At 46.7% G+C, this 17,413-nt stretch overlaps 3 protein-coding genes across 5 annotated transcripts in view; all 3 read left to right on the top strand.

Annotated features, from left to right (window-relative positions):
• The first annotated feature begins 508 nt into the window (after window positions 1-508).
• LOC147203000 (odorant receptor 131-2-like) lies at window positions 509-4,267 on the top strand. The gene has a single exon (XM_086116657.1). It carries the CDS (start codon window positions 2,936-2,938, stop codon window positions 3,890-3,892), a length of 957 nt encoding a protein of 318 aa, XP_085972783.1. The 5' UTR covers window positions 509-2,935; the 3' UTR covers window positions 3,893-4,267.
• Window positions 4,268-4,903: 636 nt separating this feature from the next.
• On the top strand, window positions 4,904-7,171 carry LOC147203001 (melanoregulin). 2 transcript variants are annotated; one of them, XM_086115937.1, is made up of 5 exons: window positions 4,904-5,238; window positions 5,326-5,557; window positions 6,229-6,319; window positions 6,454-6,620; window positions 6,818-7,171. In XM_086115937.1, exons 1-5 carry the CDS (start codon window positions 5,162-5,164, stop codon window positions 6,896-6,898), a joined length of 648 nt encoding a protein of 215 aa, XP_085972063.1. In that variant the 5' UTR covers window positions 4,904-5,161; the 3' UTR covers window positions 6,899-7,171. The 2 variants fall into 2 exon arrangements, with proteins under 2 accessions (XP_085972063.1, XP_085972061.1); XM_086115935.1 differs by having other exon boundaries at window positions 6,454-7,171.
• A 642-nt stretch (window positions 7,172-7,813) lies between these two features.
• The window catches only part of herc2 (HECT and RLD domain containing E3 ubiquitin protein ligase 2), a 41,002-nt gene continuing 31,402 nt past the window's right edge, over window positions 7,814-17,413 (top strand). For both annotated transcript variants that reach the window (XM_086116536.1, XM_086116537.1), the window contains exons 1-18: window positions 7,814-7,950; window positions 9,185-9,303; window positions 9,695-9,788; window positions 10,323-10,466; window positions 11,936-12,155; window positions 12,244-12,344; window positions 12,766-12,907; window positions 12,987-13,091; window positions 13,213-13,384; window positions 13,467-13,640; window positions 14,432-14,620; window positions 14,701-14,852; window positions 15,091-15,248; window positions 15,337-15,450; window positions 15,811-16,062; window positions 16,429-16,622; window positions 16,750-16,950; window positions 17,083-17,311. In XM_086116536.1, coding sequence (XP_085972662.1) covers window positions 9,232-9,303; window positions 9,695-9,788; window positions 10,323-10,466; window positions 11,936-12,155; window positions 12,244-12,344; window positions 12,766-12,907; window positions 12,987-13,091; window positions 13,213-13,384; window positions 13,467-13,640; window positions 14,432-14,620; window positions 14,701-14,852; window positions 15,091-15,248; window positions 15,337-15,450; window positions 15,811-16,062; window positions 16,429-16,622; window positions 16,750-16,950; window positions 17,083-17,311 — 2,713 coding nt within the window. In that variant the 5' untranslated portion in view covers window positions 7,814-7,950; window positions 9,185-9,231. The remainder of the gene's footprint in view (window positions 7,951-9,184; window positions 9,304-9,694; window positions 9,789-10,322; window positions 10,467-11,935; window positions 12,156-12,243; window positions 12,345-12,765; window positions 12,908-12,986; window positions 13,092-13,212; window positions 13,385-13,466; window positions 13,641-14,431; window positions 14,621-14,700; window positions 14,853-15,090; window positions 15,249-15,336; window positions 15,451-15,810; window positions 16,063-16,428; window positions 16,623-16,749; window positions 16,951-17,082; window positions 17,312-17,413) is intronic.

Here is a 17,413-nt window from a genome sequence, read left to right on the forward strand (position 1 = left end):
TGGAAGCACCCGATCCCCAAAACAACAAACTGGACGATGATGGATAGCAAAAAATCTTTTTTCATGACATCATTCAGATTTTACAATTTCCAGCCACGGTGAAATGAATGGAATTCCCATTACTTCTGTCGAGGCACCCCAAAATCAAACGAAGCATTTTGTAATGTTTTTTTTATATTAGCATTTTAAAAAACAGCGCTGTGGTGTGTAGAAAACGAGTCGGAATATCACTTAGCTCATGGGCGCAGATCGGAATAAGGCACATGGATTTGCAATGTAATTCCAGCCTATGAGGTCAAGAATCTGATTAATACATCCGCTAATGCTGTTCTTGCTGAGCCCGTAGGGTGACAAGGAATGAGGGAAAAAAAATCACATTAAATTTTCGAAATAACAAAAGTTTTGTTTTGTGTTGTTTTAATGGGCGTTTATGAACTTCCGGTCAGTTTGGCTTCTGTAGCCTGTAACGCGCGGCTGTTTCAGAGACGACAGTGCGCTTCAGATGTCTTTCGCATATTTGGAAACCGTGCTTACGACCAAGAACACATTTTATGTTACGGTATTTCAAGGCCATTTCAAATTAAAATGTAATTAAACTTAACCATGGGTGAAAACGCTCCACTTTGTTGCTTTCCTTTACTCAGAAAATGACCCGGAATTACACAACTGCGGGTTTTTCTAAAAAAAATTCCCTTGCAAAATAATAATAACAATAATTAATACATCTGCGTTATTTGCATGGGAATGCAAACTGCGAGCGAACGCTAATGTTATGTTTGTTTTTTTTCTTCCATGTCACTTTAAGGGCTCTGTATGTTCCTTGTTTTAGGTGTGTGGTTTGTTTGAATGTTGATGTTTGTTTTCAGCACAGGACTGTGCATAACAAATAAGAAAAGTTAGCCATGATGCCATGTGTATCTGTAAAAGTTTTATTCTTTGTTTTTTTCAACTAGTGTCCACACACACAGACACACACACACACACACACACACACACACACACACGTGCAGGCACGCAACACCCACATGACTCATTAGTCAAGTCAAAATTGGGTGAAAACATTTTGAATAATTAATGGCCCTAAATGAGTCTTTTGGGGACCCAGTCAGAGGTGTTGACAAGGTGGTCGGTCACGCCAGGAGAAGGCAAAGAACCCAAGCAGTTAATTAAGAAAAGTCCATACAACAACAAACACTGACGTCATCGACACAGTTGAGTCAAAAGTTTACTTTTACATTAGAGGCACATGTAATATAATATATACCACCACATATGATGGTTAATTATTTCAATTTAGATCATACTGTATATACTTCAATTTAGATCATATGTACTCTAATTGCCCCACAGTTTTTTTTGTCAGTTTTCTGAATTTGAATATATACTGTATGGTGTAAATATTGTCCTAATCAATTGTAGTTTTGTCACAAACAGCGGGGGTGTTCCAACTACAGTAGGATCGCACTCCTCAGCCTTCGTCAATTCAAACGTGCTGAAAATGAGGTTCCGTCAGGAAGTTCAATATCGGATTCAAGAGGAGTAGTGTAGTTTTGGTCCAGCAGGGTTCTGGGGGCTGCATAGTAGTTTGCCCAGCTCGTCTAAATGTGCTTTGTGCACTTAGCAAAGGCATTCGACCGTGCCCCTCAGGGGAATTGTGTGTCAGGTGTCAGAATTCGGTCCATATGGCCCGCAAAAATTCTGATTTGTTTCCAGTGAGGAATATGTCTCGGTCTGTCGCGGTGACAAAGGAGCTGAACCCGAAAAGCCAAATTCACGATTTACCAGTCAATCTACCTTCAACTCTGAGCACCTCCCTGTCCAAACCGGTTGGACAGGATCTGAACGGCCCTATGAGGGTGAACACAAAGAACATGCACACCGGTTGTATCAACTCCCATGCAACCTCCAGGAGCCTGTTGACGTCGGCCCCCCTCAACAACGGACCCACGTAACACGGAGCGCTCTTGCGCAATGTCTCCTTTGTTTATAAATGAATGTTGAAGTTTGTAGCATTGCAACACTCGAGACCTGTCTTGAGATTACAGTACATGTTGATGGTCTCGGTCTTGTCTTGGACTCAACTCCGCCAAATCTTGGTCTTGTCTCAGTCTCGCATGAGCCGGACTTTGGGATTTTTTTGGGGTTAAGACCAGTCAGCATTGATCTGCTATTCTTCAACTTTATTATGGTGACGCAGAGAAGTACTTGATCAAACAATAAATACCTCCGATTCATGTGTTAGTGACACCCGCCCCCACCACTCCTGCAATGATTGAAACCATCAATGTTGTGACTGAGGGCCCCAAAAAAGTTCCCGGTGCCATAGGCTTCAGCACGCCCCTGTGACCCTTGTGAGGATGGAACGGATAATTAAATGTTATTTAATGTTCGACCTTGTCATGGTTTTTAAAATGGATTTTTATGGTATTTGTCTCGTCCCGTTCTAGGCTGGTCTCGGTCTGTCCCGGTCTGGCCGCTGTCTCTCACAGATATATTGGTCTCGTTCCTATCACAGTCTTACCCTCAGTCACCCAGATCCAGCCCCTCGACTTTGATTTTTTTGGGGCATTTTTTATCTTGTCAATGTGAAGGCCGATGCCGCGTTCAGAACTTTTTTCTTATTCTTGTTTTCTTTTTACTAATGTTGACTCGCCGTGCTCCCGAGTGATGCTGACGAGGGTAAGGGTGGGGGCGGGGGGTTTGACTGGAGAGGGTGTTGCATGGTGACCGGTGATGTCAACATGGAGCATGCAAACATATAAAGAAAGCGTGCTGGCGTGCGGTCCGCTGTCGTTGCGTCTCAACGTTTACATCTTAACTCATTCAGTACCAGCCAATTCTAGACCAAGTTTGAAAAGACGTTTAAAAACGTCTTTGGGAGTGAATGGGTTAATTTATTAGATTCTTTATTTTATTTTTTTGGGGGGGTAGAGGGATGCGGCACAAGCGGGCTTGCCACATGCAAATCATGTTTTTGGCCAATGCGACCAAGCTGAGCTTTGTGGAGCGGGTGACGATCGCCACCGTGACCACCTCCTTCTGCTTGATGTTCCTTTCGGTCAACGCGGTCATGCTCTTCGTCCTGAGAAGCAAATCCGTCTTTCGGGAGACGTCGCGCTACATCCTGCTGTACAATCTACTGCTGGCCGATACGCTGCAGCTGACCTTCAGCCAACTGATGTACTTGCTGACGGCCAGCCAGGTCACCCTCTCGTATCCCATGTGCGGCGTGCTCAGCATGCTCACCAGCCTCCTCAGTCGGATGTCGCCGTTGGTGCTGGTGGTCATGTCGCTGGAGAGATACGTGGCTGTGTGCCACCCTCTCAAGCACGCCTCCATCATCACCGTCAGGAACACCACGTGGGCCGTGCTCGCCGTTTGGGCCTTTTCTTTCCTCAATAATCTCATCCAGGGGCTTTTATTGATCATGTTTCCATTCCAGCAGCTGAAGAGTCTGCAAATGACGCAGCCGTGCACCTACCGCGCCATGTTCCTCGTGCCGCTTTTTAAATTGTACGCTAACATTTACACGTATTTCTTGTTCACCTCGGCAAGCCTGACCATCGTTTTCAGCTACGTCGGCGTGGTGGTGTCAGCCAGGTCGGCGGCCACGGACAAGCACTCGGCCCGTAAAGCGCGGAACACGCTGCTGATGCACCTGGTGCAGCTCGGCCTCAGCCTCTTGTCGGTCTTTTTCTCCACCATTATGTCATTCATATATTCTTCGTTGAACCACGTTAACTTCAAACAAGTTCAGGCCATCTCGTTTGTGTGCTTTTCTCTCCTGCCCAGATGTCTGAGTTCTCTCATCTACGGGCTGAGAGATCAGAGCCTCCGGGTCATGCTCGTGTACTTTTGTCTGCCGTCATCTCGGAGGGTCAGACGCTCCTGATAAAGCTGCGACTGTTTCCTGAGAGGATCTCGTTTTTGTTCCTACCCGCACCTCGGACACATTTTGACTTCACACGCTCTACTGCCTTCAACACACACACACACACACAAACCCACTCACAATGTGCACGGTGTCACTTTTAACTCTGCATTCATTTGTTAGTGTAGGTACAGGAAGAATATGCATGTACAAGTCCGTCGTGATGTGTGCAACAAAAAAAGACAAGAGTTTTGTCCGTGTGTCCCCCCCGCATCAGCCGCCGCACATTGTCTCGCCTACTGCTTTTCTGGGTTCGGAAGCACGGCGCGCAGTGTGCCCGCCGGGAGGTGGTCAATATTTTATCGACTGTTATCATACTTTGTGTGTGAGCTGGTTTTATTACGCAATAAAGTGACCTGTTTCCAAAGTGGTATATTCTCATTTTCTTAAAATTGATATTTGTCAAACAACTAGCCAAACTTGAGCAAAAAGAGGAATGAAGAAAAATGCCAAAGAATTCCCCTCCACAATGAAGTGACAAACCGAGCAACAGAAGTACTGATAATTCTGCGCAAAATTAATTTGGATGATGAGTTGAAAAAAAAAACAGATAATAGGCACTTCACCCGGGGGAGAAAAAGCCTGTCATAACCGAGGCGTACTGTAGTGCCAGCTACCTCAAAGGGCTACGCCCTTAAAACACACAAACGCACTCACACACACACACACACACACACACACACACACAGTCAAGCTTCACTTGTGCACAAGAATACATTTAGAATCTTTGTCATTGATCACCGTACATTAAAATAGGGCATTCAAGGACCGCCAACAAAATCGAACATCTCAAGTGCAGAAAAAAAACCAACACCACCAATCCATTTAACCCAACAACAATATTCCACGACATGCCACCAAAATAATACTTTCATTGAACAGAACAAAAGCCCACCCCCACACACACACACCCAAAAAAAAACAACTAAAAATCAGTGACCAGTGCCAAACCACAAATATGCACAATTGTAAGCTCCGTCTGTGCCACCCTGACTGCGTTGTTGTCTGCTGGCTTCTACTCACGTGGCTTCACTCTAATTGACAGATGACTCTCATTCTGGTCAGCAGAACAGGGGCCAGGGGGGCTGGACACGAGTTTCCCACACTGCTCGTATTCATCCTCCGACACGCACGCTTGAGTTGGAAACATTGGGAGTTCATCGGGACCGTAGGGGAGAGACGCCTCAAGACGTAGGTGAGGAGGACGTGTGAGAATACACTTGCGGAAAAATGGGGGCCGGCTTGACTCTGTGCTGCTGTCACTTGTATCTGAAGTACAAAAGAGGCACGAAAAATGCCGGTTTGCGGTAAGCTGCTGGTCGGCGGCTAAGTCTGTCAATTCAAAATGGTCCGGCCTCATTGACCCCCCCCCCCCCCCCATTCTCTCTTTGCAGCACGCACACGGCCAAAGCTTCCAAGACAACGGAGCAGCTGTCCGGCGAAAGCAGCCATGACGACACAGAGGAGGAGATTCCCTTCGGCCGGCAGCTCGAGACCAGGCCTCCGTTGGTCGCGCAGCAAAGCCCGAGGAGAAATAAAGGCGCCGCCTCATCCGCTAGAAGGGAATCGGACCGAGAGCTGCAGGCTTTCATCAGCATGAGGAATCAGGTTGACAAGGCCACAGAGGTGAGACGCCTGGGTTGGTTTCAAGTCTAGTCCAACAGACATTCCCGAATTCAGTCCAGTCAAGAAAAAAAAAAATATCAAAGGCCAAACAAACACGATGACATCATAAAAGGCGACCCACAAGTTATCATTGATCCATTCAGGATGGAGTGAAATTGTTCTTGAAACTTGAAATAGGTCGATGAGGCCTCATGAAGCGTTTCGCCACATTACCCAAAATGTACCGATACTTGCCAGTACTTTATTACTCATTACTGATACTTGCTGGATCTTAAACATCAACAGACAAACACAACTTTGAAGTTTGAAATTTTATATTTCACCTTTATTTATTCACGTAACCCAATTGAAAACTGATTTTCATTGGCAATGCCGACCTGGCTGCAGGCGGAGTATTTGAGGCAGGTTTTCGGGTTATGTACCTGGTTAAACAAAGAACAAAAAAGAAACAAACACAAAAAGTAATTTTACTCAACCCCCACAAAAAACAATGACATTAGTGTCCTAATTGGAAAGTGGCGCTTTTGCACCATCTAGTGGCCTTGACAGGTAACTCTAAACATTTTTTTACAGCTTTTTTTTTTTACAGGCGATACAGAACTGAGCTTATGCCTACCTTGAAACATTTTTCCAGTCTTTTTTTACGAATCTTCTATGCGTTTTTGCCCAAGGAATGGGAGCAGCTGAATTATGACATCCATACGTTACGCTACACCAGACGAGAAGTGAGAGCACGATGGAAGAAAATCCTGCTGCAAATGGGTAAGACACTGTTTTTAATTCTCAAGCAGGATAACAAGCACCAAGTTTACTACATTTATATTTATGTTTATATTTAAGTTTCAAACCACTGGTCTATGTTGTTACTTCGGTGGGGAGGGGGTCTCTTCCTGCAGGTTATCAGTCTGAGGCGGATGCCTTGTTGGACGTCAACAAGCAAAGTTACTTCAATCGAGACCAGGAGGGTCTCGCCCGAGCTACTGAACTCTTGACCCAGTTGTTGGAACACACTTCCTTGTTTCCTGTTGGAACAGGACATCGGACCAGATACCTCTGTGTCATGGTACACGTGCACGCACGCGCCTTTAGTTTAGAGCTAGACCCCCATGCTCCAAATTCTCACCGCCATAATTCACTTAATAAAAGAGCAGCTAACGATAGGGTTAATGAACGGAATGACATGCGGCATGCAGTTGGCTGTATAAAGCGTCTGGATTTCCCTCGGCATATCTCGCTTTTTCTTTTGCACGGCTTGTTCAGGACCGCCTGTTGTCCCTGGACAGCGCTGAAGACTTTGTCAGACTGGCTGTGGAAAAATATCCCAAGAGACAAGATGGCTGAAACACAGCACAGGATTTATGTTAATGTATGCAATGATGGACTGTTTTGTCCTGTGATGTATATTGTGTAATTTTGTTATTTTTGTTTTTCAAGTATGTTTTCTATTGCACTTAGTAATTTAATTGGTAATATTGGTAAATATATTGAATCCAGTTCACCGCTACATTGGTTTGCTAACGTTATGGACGGTACTAAAATACAAGAGTAAAACACAATTCTGGATTGGTATAAATGTACATATGTTACCAAAATTAAATGTGTTTGGTTTTTGGTTGGAAAGTGTACTCATTTAGTTCAGCTTCTTGTTAAAATACAATAGGGAGTTGTGCAAAAAAAACAAAAAACAAAACACATCATCATCAAAAACGACAGTACACTACTGCACTATAAGGCTACTCAACAGCATTACAGCCTCCAGATGTATGGGCCTCTCGATATCCGAGGTCTTAACCTCATGATGACCCATCATCAGGAGCAACTGGTGGTTGAGTATCTTGCTCAAGGACACTTTGACATTGTCGGGAATCGAACAACCAAGCTTTGGGTTGGGATACAACCACTCTTTCACTGAACCAAAACCCAGTGAAATTATTGTACATATTTGTAAATCTGAAAACCACGTGAAAATAACAGAATCTCAAAAACATATGTCAAAAAAAAATTACGGATGTATGTATGTATGGGAATGATTTGGACACAAATCTCTCCCAATATACTATACTGTATTTCAATTCTCTATGTCAAATATTCGGCAATCTTTCGAGTTAATAACGTCCCGCCTTGAATTTAGAAGAAGCGCGTGTTTTTTTTAATGGTACCGCCAAGCGGGCGGAGCGGAACCTTGAAACGAGCGGGCGTGGCCGTCATCCACTCCACCCCCCACTTGGCGGCCCCAGGAATGTAACACAAACAAACGCAATACAGCACCCTGCCGCGGCGACGTAGTGAGTCTCCATGCCTAGAACCCATGTCGGAGACCTGTCAATCAAGTCCAAACAATGCAGCATAGGAGCTAAGAAGAGAACGGCAAAGGCATCAGCGGAAGACCGCAGGTAATTTGAGTCTTCCTCGTAAACTAGGAAGCCGTTTAATTGTTGGCTTCCCTATAAAACGTTTCGCCCGGGTGTCATTCCTTCGGAGGTGTATTCCAACCCCGGCTAGGATGACGACAGCTGGATTAGCCTGACTAGCTCCGGCTAACGTTGTATTCCCATTGCGGTAGGCTACTACTTAGCATTAGCCTCCGAGCAAAAGGGTTCGCTACTTTGCCCGGTTAAATCAGCGCAAATAAACAGATGATACATTTTTATGTATTGCTGCCTTGTCGAGGGTTAACTGTGGCAGCCCGGCTGGTACTTAAAAGCTACGATGATGATGTTCTACCTAACCCTCCCATCGTCATGTCACGATAAACGCACACATATGTAGTACACACAAACATAAACATATGCAATTCCTCTTTGAAATAATCGGCGCTATTTCACATATCGGCTCATGTTTATTTTAAACGTGTTATTCGCTTAACGGTACAGCGACCGTCTGACATTCTCGACGCGATTAAAATAAAAACAACTAAATTTAGATGCGGCAGCAACCTATTTTTCTGGTCCCGCCTGTAAACATCTGATCATTGAATTTCCAACAGTGTCGCCATCATACGATCGGTGGCCTACTGTCGAATTTACCATACGGTGTAGTCAATGCATTTTGTACGTTTTTTGTAATTTTCATTCCATTATATCAAGGGTGTCAACCTCAATTTGGTTTCAGGCCACATCTTGTTTTTTCCTCATTATGAGGGTGATATTGGCTTCTCATGTGATTATATAGACAAAAAATAACATTCAAATAATGGGGGATAACTACATTTGAAAGCAGAAGTTTGTTCAACCAGTGTTCGATTTATTCGAAAATCCATCTGTCAGATTCCTGTCCTTGAGGGCCACTATCCTGCGTGTTTCCCTCCTCCAACTTACCTGATTCAAAGGATGATCATTGTCAGTCCTGAAGCAATATGAGAACGATCCTGATTATTTGAATCAGTTGTGTTGAAAACAGCTGGAAAACAGGCAGGACAGCAGCCCTTGAGGACTGACTTTGGACACCCCTGATTTAGAGGGCCACCTAAAATAATACAGCGGTCCGGATCTCCCCGTCACATCTTGAATTTGACATCTGTGCACAATATGCAGCAGACAGTGTGTGTTATGTTGCACGGATCAACTCGGCTGTCACTTGATTGATATCACACCTAGTCATCTTTGTTTTTTCCCCCCATGTATGCAGGTTGGCTGCGTTTGCAGCCGAGTGAGGAGGAGGGTAGGTGGGGAAAGATGCCTTCTCCGTCTTTTAACCTCGATGCTCAGAGTCGATTTCATGACAAATGGCTCAAGATAGACTTACAGGTACGTGACAAAATCCACAAAGACGAATCGATGGGTTGCCTTATTCTGTTTCTTGTCATACTTTGGGAACTTTCCATGCGAATGAACAAAAATGGATTTGAATCTGTAAATTGGTTTTGTTTTAAAAAAGATGCCAGCGCATCATATTTACTCATTCCACTTGCAAATATATCGAGATACAAATCAAATTGTCTTTTTATTGGAGCGATGCACTCAACCCCTTTCTTAGTTGAACAAACCATGAATTTTAAAACATTTAAGATTGCCTCTTGGTCGGGAATTGAAGCTATAATTTGTATTTGAGCTTAACTAAAGCAACCAGATTCCAGCACAACAATGTGTTGATTCATTTTATTTATTTATTCATTTTTTGTCTGCTCTCCTGTGGCAGTGGGCCTTCTCAGCAGAAGGACTGAGCGAGATGTGGAATGAAATGGTAAAGGATGAGGAGATAACCTTCAACAGCGAGGAATCGGCGCATCCAGGTATGACACCTTCTTGGCACGTGCAGATTATTATTATTATTTTTTCCCCCTCTGAATCAGCAAAAACGCTATGGGACAGTATGACCCGGGGTTTGTTTTATCATCTGAAAGTGAAATACGAGGAATAAAATCAATTTCTATTTGGTTGGTTACATTTATTACGACAACTTTCTTTTTTTGTTTGATTTTCTTGAATTTTCCGGAATTTTCCGAACAGATTAATTTGCTTTGTAGTGTCACATCACTGGCAAATTGTTCTCTCTTGCCTTCTTTTGACCTGTACCGTAGCCTGTTAAGAGCAGTTGGCTCTGAATTAGTTTAACAATTTTGTCCTCTTACGGTACTGAATGCAAACCCAACCATGACCTTTGAAATCAATGTATTTACATAATCGGAATATATATATTTGAACTTTGCATACCATTACAATCCCTGATACACAAAATTGCAACTCTGCAGTTGCCACCTTTTAAAAGCTAATATATTGGTCTCAAAGTTAATTGGTCTCCTGACTGTGTCTTTACCATCTTGCAGAAGACTGCCCGGGCTGCTTCGCGGGCCAAAAGAAGGATGAAGCCAACGACAAGGAGAAGAAAGACGAAGATGAAGCGGCGACTGTGGCGTCCGCGGCAGTCCACCATTCCATCATCGAAACTTGGGACTGGGGACGGCAACCAGGTGAGCGGCTCGGCAACGTCACCTGCGACGCTTTCCGGATGCGCGCGGATGCTAAGCGCTCGCTCTTAAATGGACCCCAACTAATATTGTCTTTTTGTGGGGAGGCAGACGGCGATATTTGGCACAATAAAGTTCCGTTGAACAATTAATTTTTATGATACCTTCATGCTTCCAGCTGTAAAGATGTGAAATACAGGCAGAACATTTGACAGTTTTATAATTTGTCTTTACAACAGCGAAAACTCAGCCCCCACCATTTTTGTTGCGGGGGGGGGGTGTCATTATGTTTGCCTTGTGCTGTAAGGGCAGATTGTTGCAGTTTTTGAAGATGCTAACATCTCCCAATTAAATGAGATGACCGATTAATGGTCGGGCCCTCATTTTAAGCCCCGCCGAGTGAGAGGTGATATATTTTTTTGGTGGTGTTTGCGTAATGCGACTGGGTGGGCCGCTTTTATGCTGCAGGGAGATAAGCTTCGAGTTGACTTTGGGGGCATAAGAGGGCTGGTGGGGGTGGGATCCTTCTTACTATTGATTGAGGAAATGACATCATCAAGTAACTGGATCGCCGCTTGGATGAGCGCTCCGCCATCCGGCCTGTGGGTTCAAACGGCGCACTTCCTGCTCACCCACACCCACTCAGATCTCGCACATCAGCAGTTTTCAAACCAGGATAAATATTGATATCTATTCTGTAAATTGGTCGCTCTACCGTGCTTGGCTTTCTTCCTGTTTTGAGCTCTACTTTCCTCCATTGAATCTGGAAACTAACTCGGTTCTGGAATACGGGATTATATCTACTCATACTGATATAACACCGTTTTTTTTCACCCATTAAGATCTTTTCACTCAACTTTACCGGTTTTCAATTTCGATCGTCACTCCACAACTTTAGCTCGTCGGTCCAACCGTTGCGACCATGTGGATGACGGATTAGCCGCAATTGTGTGTTTGCCGTGCGCCCCAATGGCTGTGGGCACAGCTGAGGCGGCGTTACTGCCTCAGCCTCTGGCCAGTCCGGCTTACATAAAAGCTTAAGTAGATTTCCGAGCGGCTATTTTGGCCGTCTTGTTCGTCCCCTCGGGGCTGGCTGCTGTGACTCCGTGAGGACAACAAGGGTGTGCTATATAAAAAAGAAAAAAAATTGGGGCACAGATAAATCAACCTGGGCGGGGTTCAATTCCAGCTCCGGCCTTCCTCTGTGGAGTTTGCATGTTTGTCTCGGGTCTGCGTGGGTTTTCTCCGGGTACTTCGGTTTCCTCCCACATTTCAAAAACATGCATGGCAGACCGCTTGAACACTTAAAATTGTCCCTCTGTGTGACTGTCAGCGTGGATGGTTGTTCGCCTCTGTGTGCCCTTGACCTATGCACAGATAACATATGAGCCTTCCGAAATATTTATGGCTTATTATAGTTCATTCAGCATTTCGTATCACAAATAATTCGAGGATGGCTCTGTGTTTTTCAGATGAGAAAGAGCTGAAGGACTGCCTGATGGTGCTGGTGGACGATCAGCAGAAGCTGTCGGCCCAAATGGCCAAAAGCACGCTGTCGGCTCGCCGTCTCTGCCAGCGTCTGGTCATTCTGGAGCGCTACCACATCTCGCTGAGTTACAGCATGGTGGAGAAGGACACGTTCGCCTGGAAGTTCCCCGTCCCTCCCCCTCGGCCCGCCGCTGACAATAAAAGGTACTGCCAATGCGACATAAGCGCGACACAGTCGCCATGATCGTTTTTTCTTGCTGCTGACCGCTCGCGTCTTTGTTTATCCCCTCAGCTCGCGTCCTGACAGCAAAAGCGTGGAAGGTTTGGCCATGGTGGGCTCAAGGGCGGCGCTGTCGTTTGCCTTCGCCTTCCTGCGTCGGGCCTGGAGGTCAGGTAGGAAAAGCCCCAATGTGCGAGGTTCGAAATTTACGGCGCAGGTGAACGGAGTCGCAACCTCGCCGACGTCACGGCCCATCAACAATGACAGGTTGCGTCACATGATTGTTCCCAAACCGTAATTTGAAACTTTAGGTGGTTCGGTACCTTACTTCGAAACTCTCAAAATTCTTATTTGAAACCCTCAGCGTGGTTTCAAACCCAATTTTAATCCCCTAATTCCAGTTTTGAAACCCAATCCTTGGCATGAAACCCTAACCCGGGCGTGACACCCTATTTTTAAATGCCCCAAAACTCCCACCTAAAATATTACAAGAATGCTCAACCGTCAGGTCATGCAACCAGTTTCAACATATACTGAACCTCAACTCGAACGCCTCACCGAGCGAAAGCATTTGGCATCTGTGCTTGGGCGCAGGCGACGACGCAGACCTGTGCAGTGAGCTCCTTCAGGAATCTCTGGATGCTCTTCGAGCCCTACCCGAGGCCACTCTGTTCGACGAGGGCACCGTGTCGTCGGTGTGGTTGGAAGTGGTCGAGAGGGCCACCAAGTTCCTCAGGTGAGCCCTCCGCTCGCACTTGTTTCGCGACACCCGATGCACCCGCCGTCTCACGTTTTCCCGTCTTCCCGCGGCTCAGCGACATCCACGGAAACGCCGGCACCAAAGTCAACATTCCTCTTCAAGACCAACACTTGGCGCTGGCCATCCTGCTGGAGTTGGCTGTGCAGAGGGGCACGCTCAGGTACCCCACCGACCGCAAGTAGCCCTGCCCTCTATGATGTCATCGGATTTAGAGCCAGCAAATGAAACCTCACTTCCCGATGAAAGCTTCCCCTCAATCGTTGCCGACTTCCTGTTTGCAGTCAGCTGCTGTCCGCCATCCTGCTGCTGCTGCGCCTGTGGGAGAGCGGCACCCGTGAGATGGACAACGAACGCTCCACGCAGGGCACCAGCGCGCCCCTGCTGCCCCTTCTGCAGCGCTTCAAGAGCATTTACAGCAGCAAGGACGAGCCCATCCCAGACGAGGAACCGGAGGTCAGTGTTTTGTGTTACAATTACAACGGAACCGCGATGGGGGAAGCAATAATTGTCGAAATGATCAATTTGTCATCTCCAGATCCTCTCGACACCGCTGAGTCCGAACGAGAGTTTCCTGCGCTACCTGACCTTGCCCCAGGACAACCACTTGGCCATCGACCTGCGACAAACGGCCGTGGTCATTTTGGCCCACCTGGACCGCTTGGCCACCCCCCGAAGTCCTCCGCAACTCAACTCGCCCACCACGCACAAGGTGACCGACTCCCTTTTTTTTTTTTTTTTGCTCTTTTCTTTTTTATGCATTGTAATGCCTTTGCATTTGCGAAAGGAGAGTCACCACTGGACTTTCAGGCGTATCTTAAACAGGATAGTCACACACAAACTGCGCAAACTGAGAACACTTGCAATGTGCTGCTGTAGCTCACGACTCAAGTCGACACATACACGAATCCGTCAATCACGAGGCCACGCCCTTTCGCTATATGCTCCACCAATCATTAGAGCACATTCAGAAAGGAAATAACCACTTCCTTGACATGTAACGTTTGTAACTTGTTTTGATGTGTTGGAGAAAAAAAAACAGCTGTGAAGTAATCAAAGAAAAATACAGTAAATCTTATATGCCCCCCCCATTAAAAAACAAAACAAAACATTTTTTTGACCAGTTGCAGTGATGTCCCAACCATTATGATAGAGGCACATATCTTTATAACTTTTAAAATGAATAATTTTGATTGTAACCGCCTGAAAATAATTTTTTTCAGGGGGGGGGGGGGTAAAATCACACATTCAGCTCTTTGATACGACTGTACCTACTTTAGTTCCATTTCTCAAAGTAGTTTATTCTTTACATTGTTTTATATTCTTATCCAACACGGCGCTAATTCTCTGTCGTAAAAACGTTTGTAAAAAGCTTCGGTCGTGGAGGTGCCATAACGGTATAATGTCATTTCACTGAGGAAAATCGTTCTGATGCTTAAGGGGAAAAAAAAAATAATTGAAACTTGTAAGTCCAGGTCGCACTGTTTGTGTCATGCTTTTCAGGGGAACATGCAGGAGGTTATTGCTTGCGGTCTCCTGGGCTGGAAGCTTTACGCCAACTTGAACGGTCCCATCCAGTGCAAAGCTCTTGCCAACATGGGCGTCACTCAAGTGGTGTGCTCGGAAAAGGGCTTCCTCATCCTGTCAAACAGCGGCGCCGTTTACGCCCAGAACTACAAGAGCACCACTCTGGTGAGATGCCACATCGGTGTGGTGTCCTTGTGGCATCCACTTCGTCGCGGCCTTAATGGATTTATTTTTCGCGATAACAGGCGCCCATGCTCATCTACGGACTGAGCTCCAGGAAGATCACCAAGGTCGCGGCCCACCCGGAAGGGCAGCACTACTTGGCCTTGTCGTCCAGCGGGGAGGTTTTCTCTTGGGGCTGCGGCGATGGCGGCCGCCTCGGACACGGCGACACCACGTACGGGCGGGCCCGCGCGCTTCTCACATGGCCACACCTGGTTTTCTGTTTTGAACTCATTCAGTACCAGCCAATTCTGGACCAAGTCTGAAAAGACGTTTAAAAACGTCTTTGGGAGTGAATGAGTTAAAAACGTTACGCGCTACCGTTGTAACCACCCGCTTTGATGTAGTTTTATCGCAAGGCGCATTTTAAGCTCCATTCAGGGCATTTTTAGCCAATCAACGCATGTCTCCAGGTATCTGGAGGAGCCCACCATGATCGCCGCTTTCAACGGGAAGCAGGCGGGAAAGCAGGTGGTGCACGTGGCCTGCGGCAGCACGTACAGCGCCGCCATCACCGCAGATGGCGAGCTCTACACGTGGGGACGTGGCAACTACGGTCGCCTGGGCCACGGTAAGCGCCGCCCGCTGTCACGCTCGCAAAAAAAAAAAAAAAAATAGATGGCATCTCGCTTCTCAATTTTGATGCCGCGTGATCGCAGGCTCCAGCGAGGACCAGCTGACGCCCACGCCAGTGACGGCGCTGAAGGGTATGAAGGTGATGGACGTGGCGTGCGGCAGCGGCGACGCGCAAACGCTCGCTGTCATGGAGAACGGTGAGGAGGGCGGCGGGGATTTGGGCTGGTCGATGAATCGGCATGTATCGTAATAGAATAGGGATCAGGATCAATACAAAAATACGTTTGATTCAAAGAAATAATAATCACGAAACATCGATCCCTAACCGCGAACTCCGCAATGTATGCCGTTCGATTTGTGCCACAATTACAGGCGCGTAAAAAGAGTTTTTGAGCACAAAAGGCCGTTTTGCGAGTCAATGAAAGGGTTTTACGTAATAACTTTGTTAAAATAAATGACCATATGCCTCAGTGGAAAAACTTGCACATTGCTCCAAAAGTTTTTCTACCGTTGTGATCTATAACGAGTACAGCTGATGTTCTTCCTGCTGCCTCCAGGTCAAGTGTGGTCCTGGGGAGACGGCGACTACGGCAAGCTGGGCCGAGGAGGCAGCGACGGCTGCAAGACCCCCAAGCTGGTTGAGAAGCTGCAGGACCTGGACATCATCAAGGTGTGCTGCGGCAGCCAATTCTCGCTGGCCCTCACCAAGGACGGACAAGTGTACACGTGGGGAAAGGGCGACAACCAGCGCCTGGGCCACGGCACCGACGAGCATGTGCGCTACCCCAAAGTCCTGGACAGTCTGCAGGGTGAGAGAGAGAGAGACCGCAAGCTGCCTGCGCTGAACTCCCGTGGCCAAGTGGTCGGAGAATTATATCAATATACCAATTTGAAACCTGAAAGAATAAAATACGTAATTATTCCTTCAAAACCCCAAACCTAGTTTGAAAATCTATTTTGGACACCTTCCCGAATCCACCTTTAAAATCCTTACCCAGTCTTAAAACCCTAGTTTGAAATCTCAACCCTGTCATGCTTGAAGCCTTAATTCGAAACCCTAACCCGTACTCGGCCTGGCGGCAGTACGGGAGTACAGGAAGTTTGAGCTGACCAATATAAAATCAAAGATGGAAAAACAGTTCTGATAGCGACCCGCTTGTTGTGATTGCATCCAGGGAAGAAAGTGGTGGACGTGGCCGTGGGGTCATCGCATTGCCTCGTCCTGACCGACGACGGCGAGGTGCACAGCTGGGGCAGCAACGACAAGCTGCAGCACTTCGACACCCTCTTTTACAACAAGAAGCACCCGAAAGCTCTGCCGGGTCTCAAGTCCAAACACATTGTGGGAATCTCTTGCGGCCCGGGACAGGTGACGCGCTCAAAAACATTATTATTATTATTATTTTTTACACTTTAAGAGTTCCCGTCTGGCTTAATAAAGGTTCTCATTGTCAAACTACATAAAAGGTTAAAAAAAAATAATCTCTGTTCCCCAGAGTTTTGTGTGGTCCTCGTGCTCCGAATGGTCTGTTGGCCAGCGCGTCCCCTTCGTGGTGGACGTGTGCTCCATGACCTTCGAGCAGCTGGACCTGCTTCTGCGCCAGGTCAGCGAGGGCATGGACGGCAGCTCGGACTGGCCTCCCCCGCAGGAGAAGGAGTGCATGGTGGTCGCCGCGCTCAACTTGCTCAGGCTCCAGGTAATCAATATTTTGTCCTCTTTTTTTTTTTTTTTTTTTTTAATGTCGGGCTACCAATTGAAAATGGAAAGAAGGATCATACCCACATTGACCCTGACTGAAAGTTGAAGCTCCTCATATTTGTCGCTCCAGCTCCATGCCGCCATTAGCAACCAGGTGGACCCGGAGGAGCTGGGTTTGGGGCTCGGCAGCGCCCTGCTGTATAATCTCAAGCAAACTGTGGTTGTGCTGGCTAGCAATGCCGGCGTGCTCAACACGGTGCAAGCCGCCGCTCAGTCCGTCCTGCAGAGCGGGTGGTCCGTGCTGCTGCCCACTGCCGAGGAGCGGGCGAGGGCCTTGTCCTCGTTACTCCCCAATACTGGTAAGAGCATAACTGCATTTACATTCTAGCGCCGTTTTCATAATCTTTGCAAGAAGTAGGTTTTCCTCTACAAACAAAACAGGTAAGCGTAAACAAAATAGT

Source organism: Hippocampus guttulatus, chromosome 7 (assembly GCF_054856545.1).
Source record: "Hippocampus guttulatus isolate MCC_2025c chromosome 7, RoL_Hgut_1.0, whole genome shotgun sequence".
Taxonomy (NCBI): domain Eukaryota; kingdom Metazoa; phylum Chordata; class Actinopteri; order Syngnathiformes; family Syngnathidae; genus Hippocampus; species Hippocampus guttulatus.

Coding starts and splice junctions, on each gene's coding strand:
- LOC147203000 (XM_086116657.1), top strand. CDS start 2,936: ATGCGGCACAAGCGGGCTTGCCACATGCAAATCATGTTTTTGGCCAAT.
- LOC147203001 (XM_086115935.1), top strand. CDS start 5,162: ATGGGGGCCGGCTTGACTCTGTGCTGCTGTCACTTGTATCTGAAGTAC. Junction 5,558..6,228: donor AGGTTGACAAGGCCACAGAG/GTGAGACGCCTG, acceptor TTTTTGCCCAAG/GAATGGGAGCAGCTGAATTA. Junction 6,320..6,453: donor GAAAATCCTGCTGCAAATGG/GTAAGACACTGT, acceptor CTCTTCCTGCAG/GTTATCAGTCTGAGGCGGAT.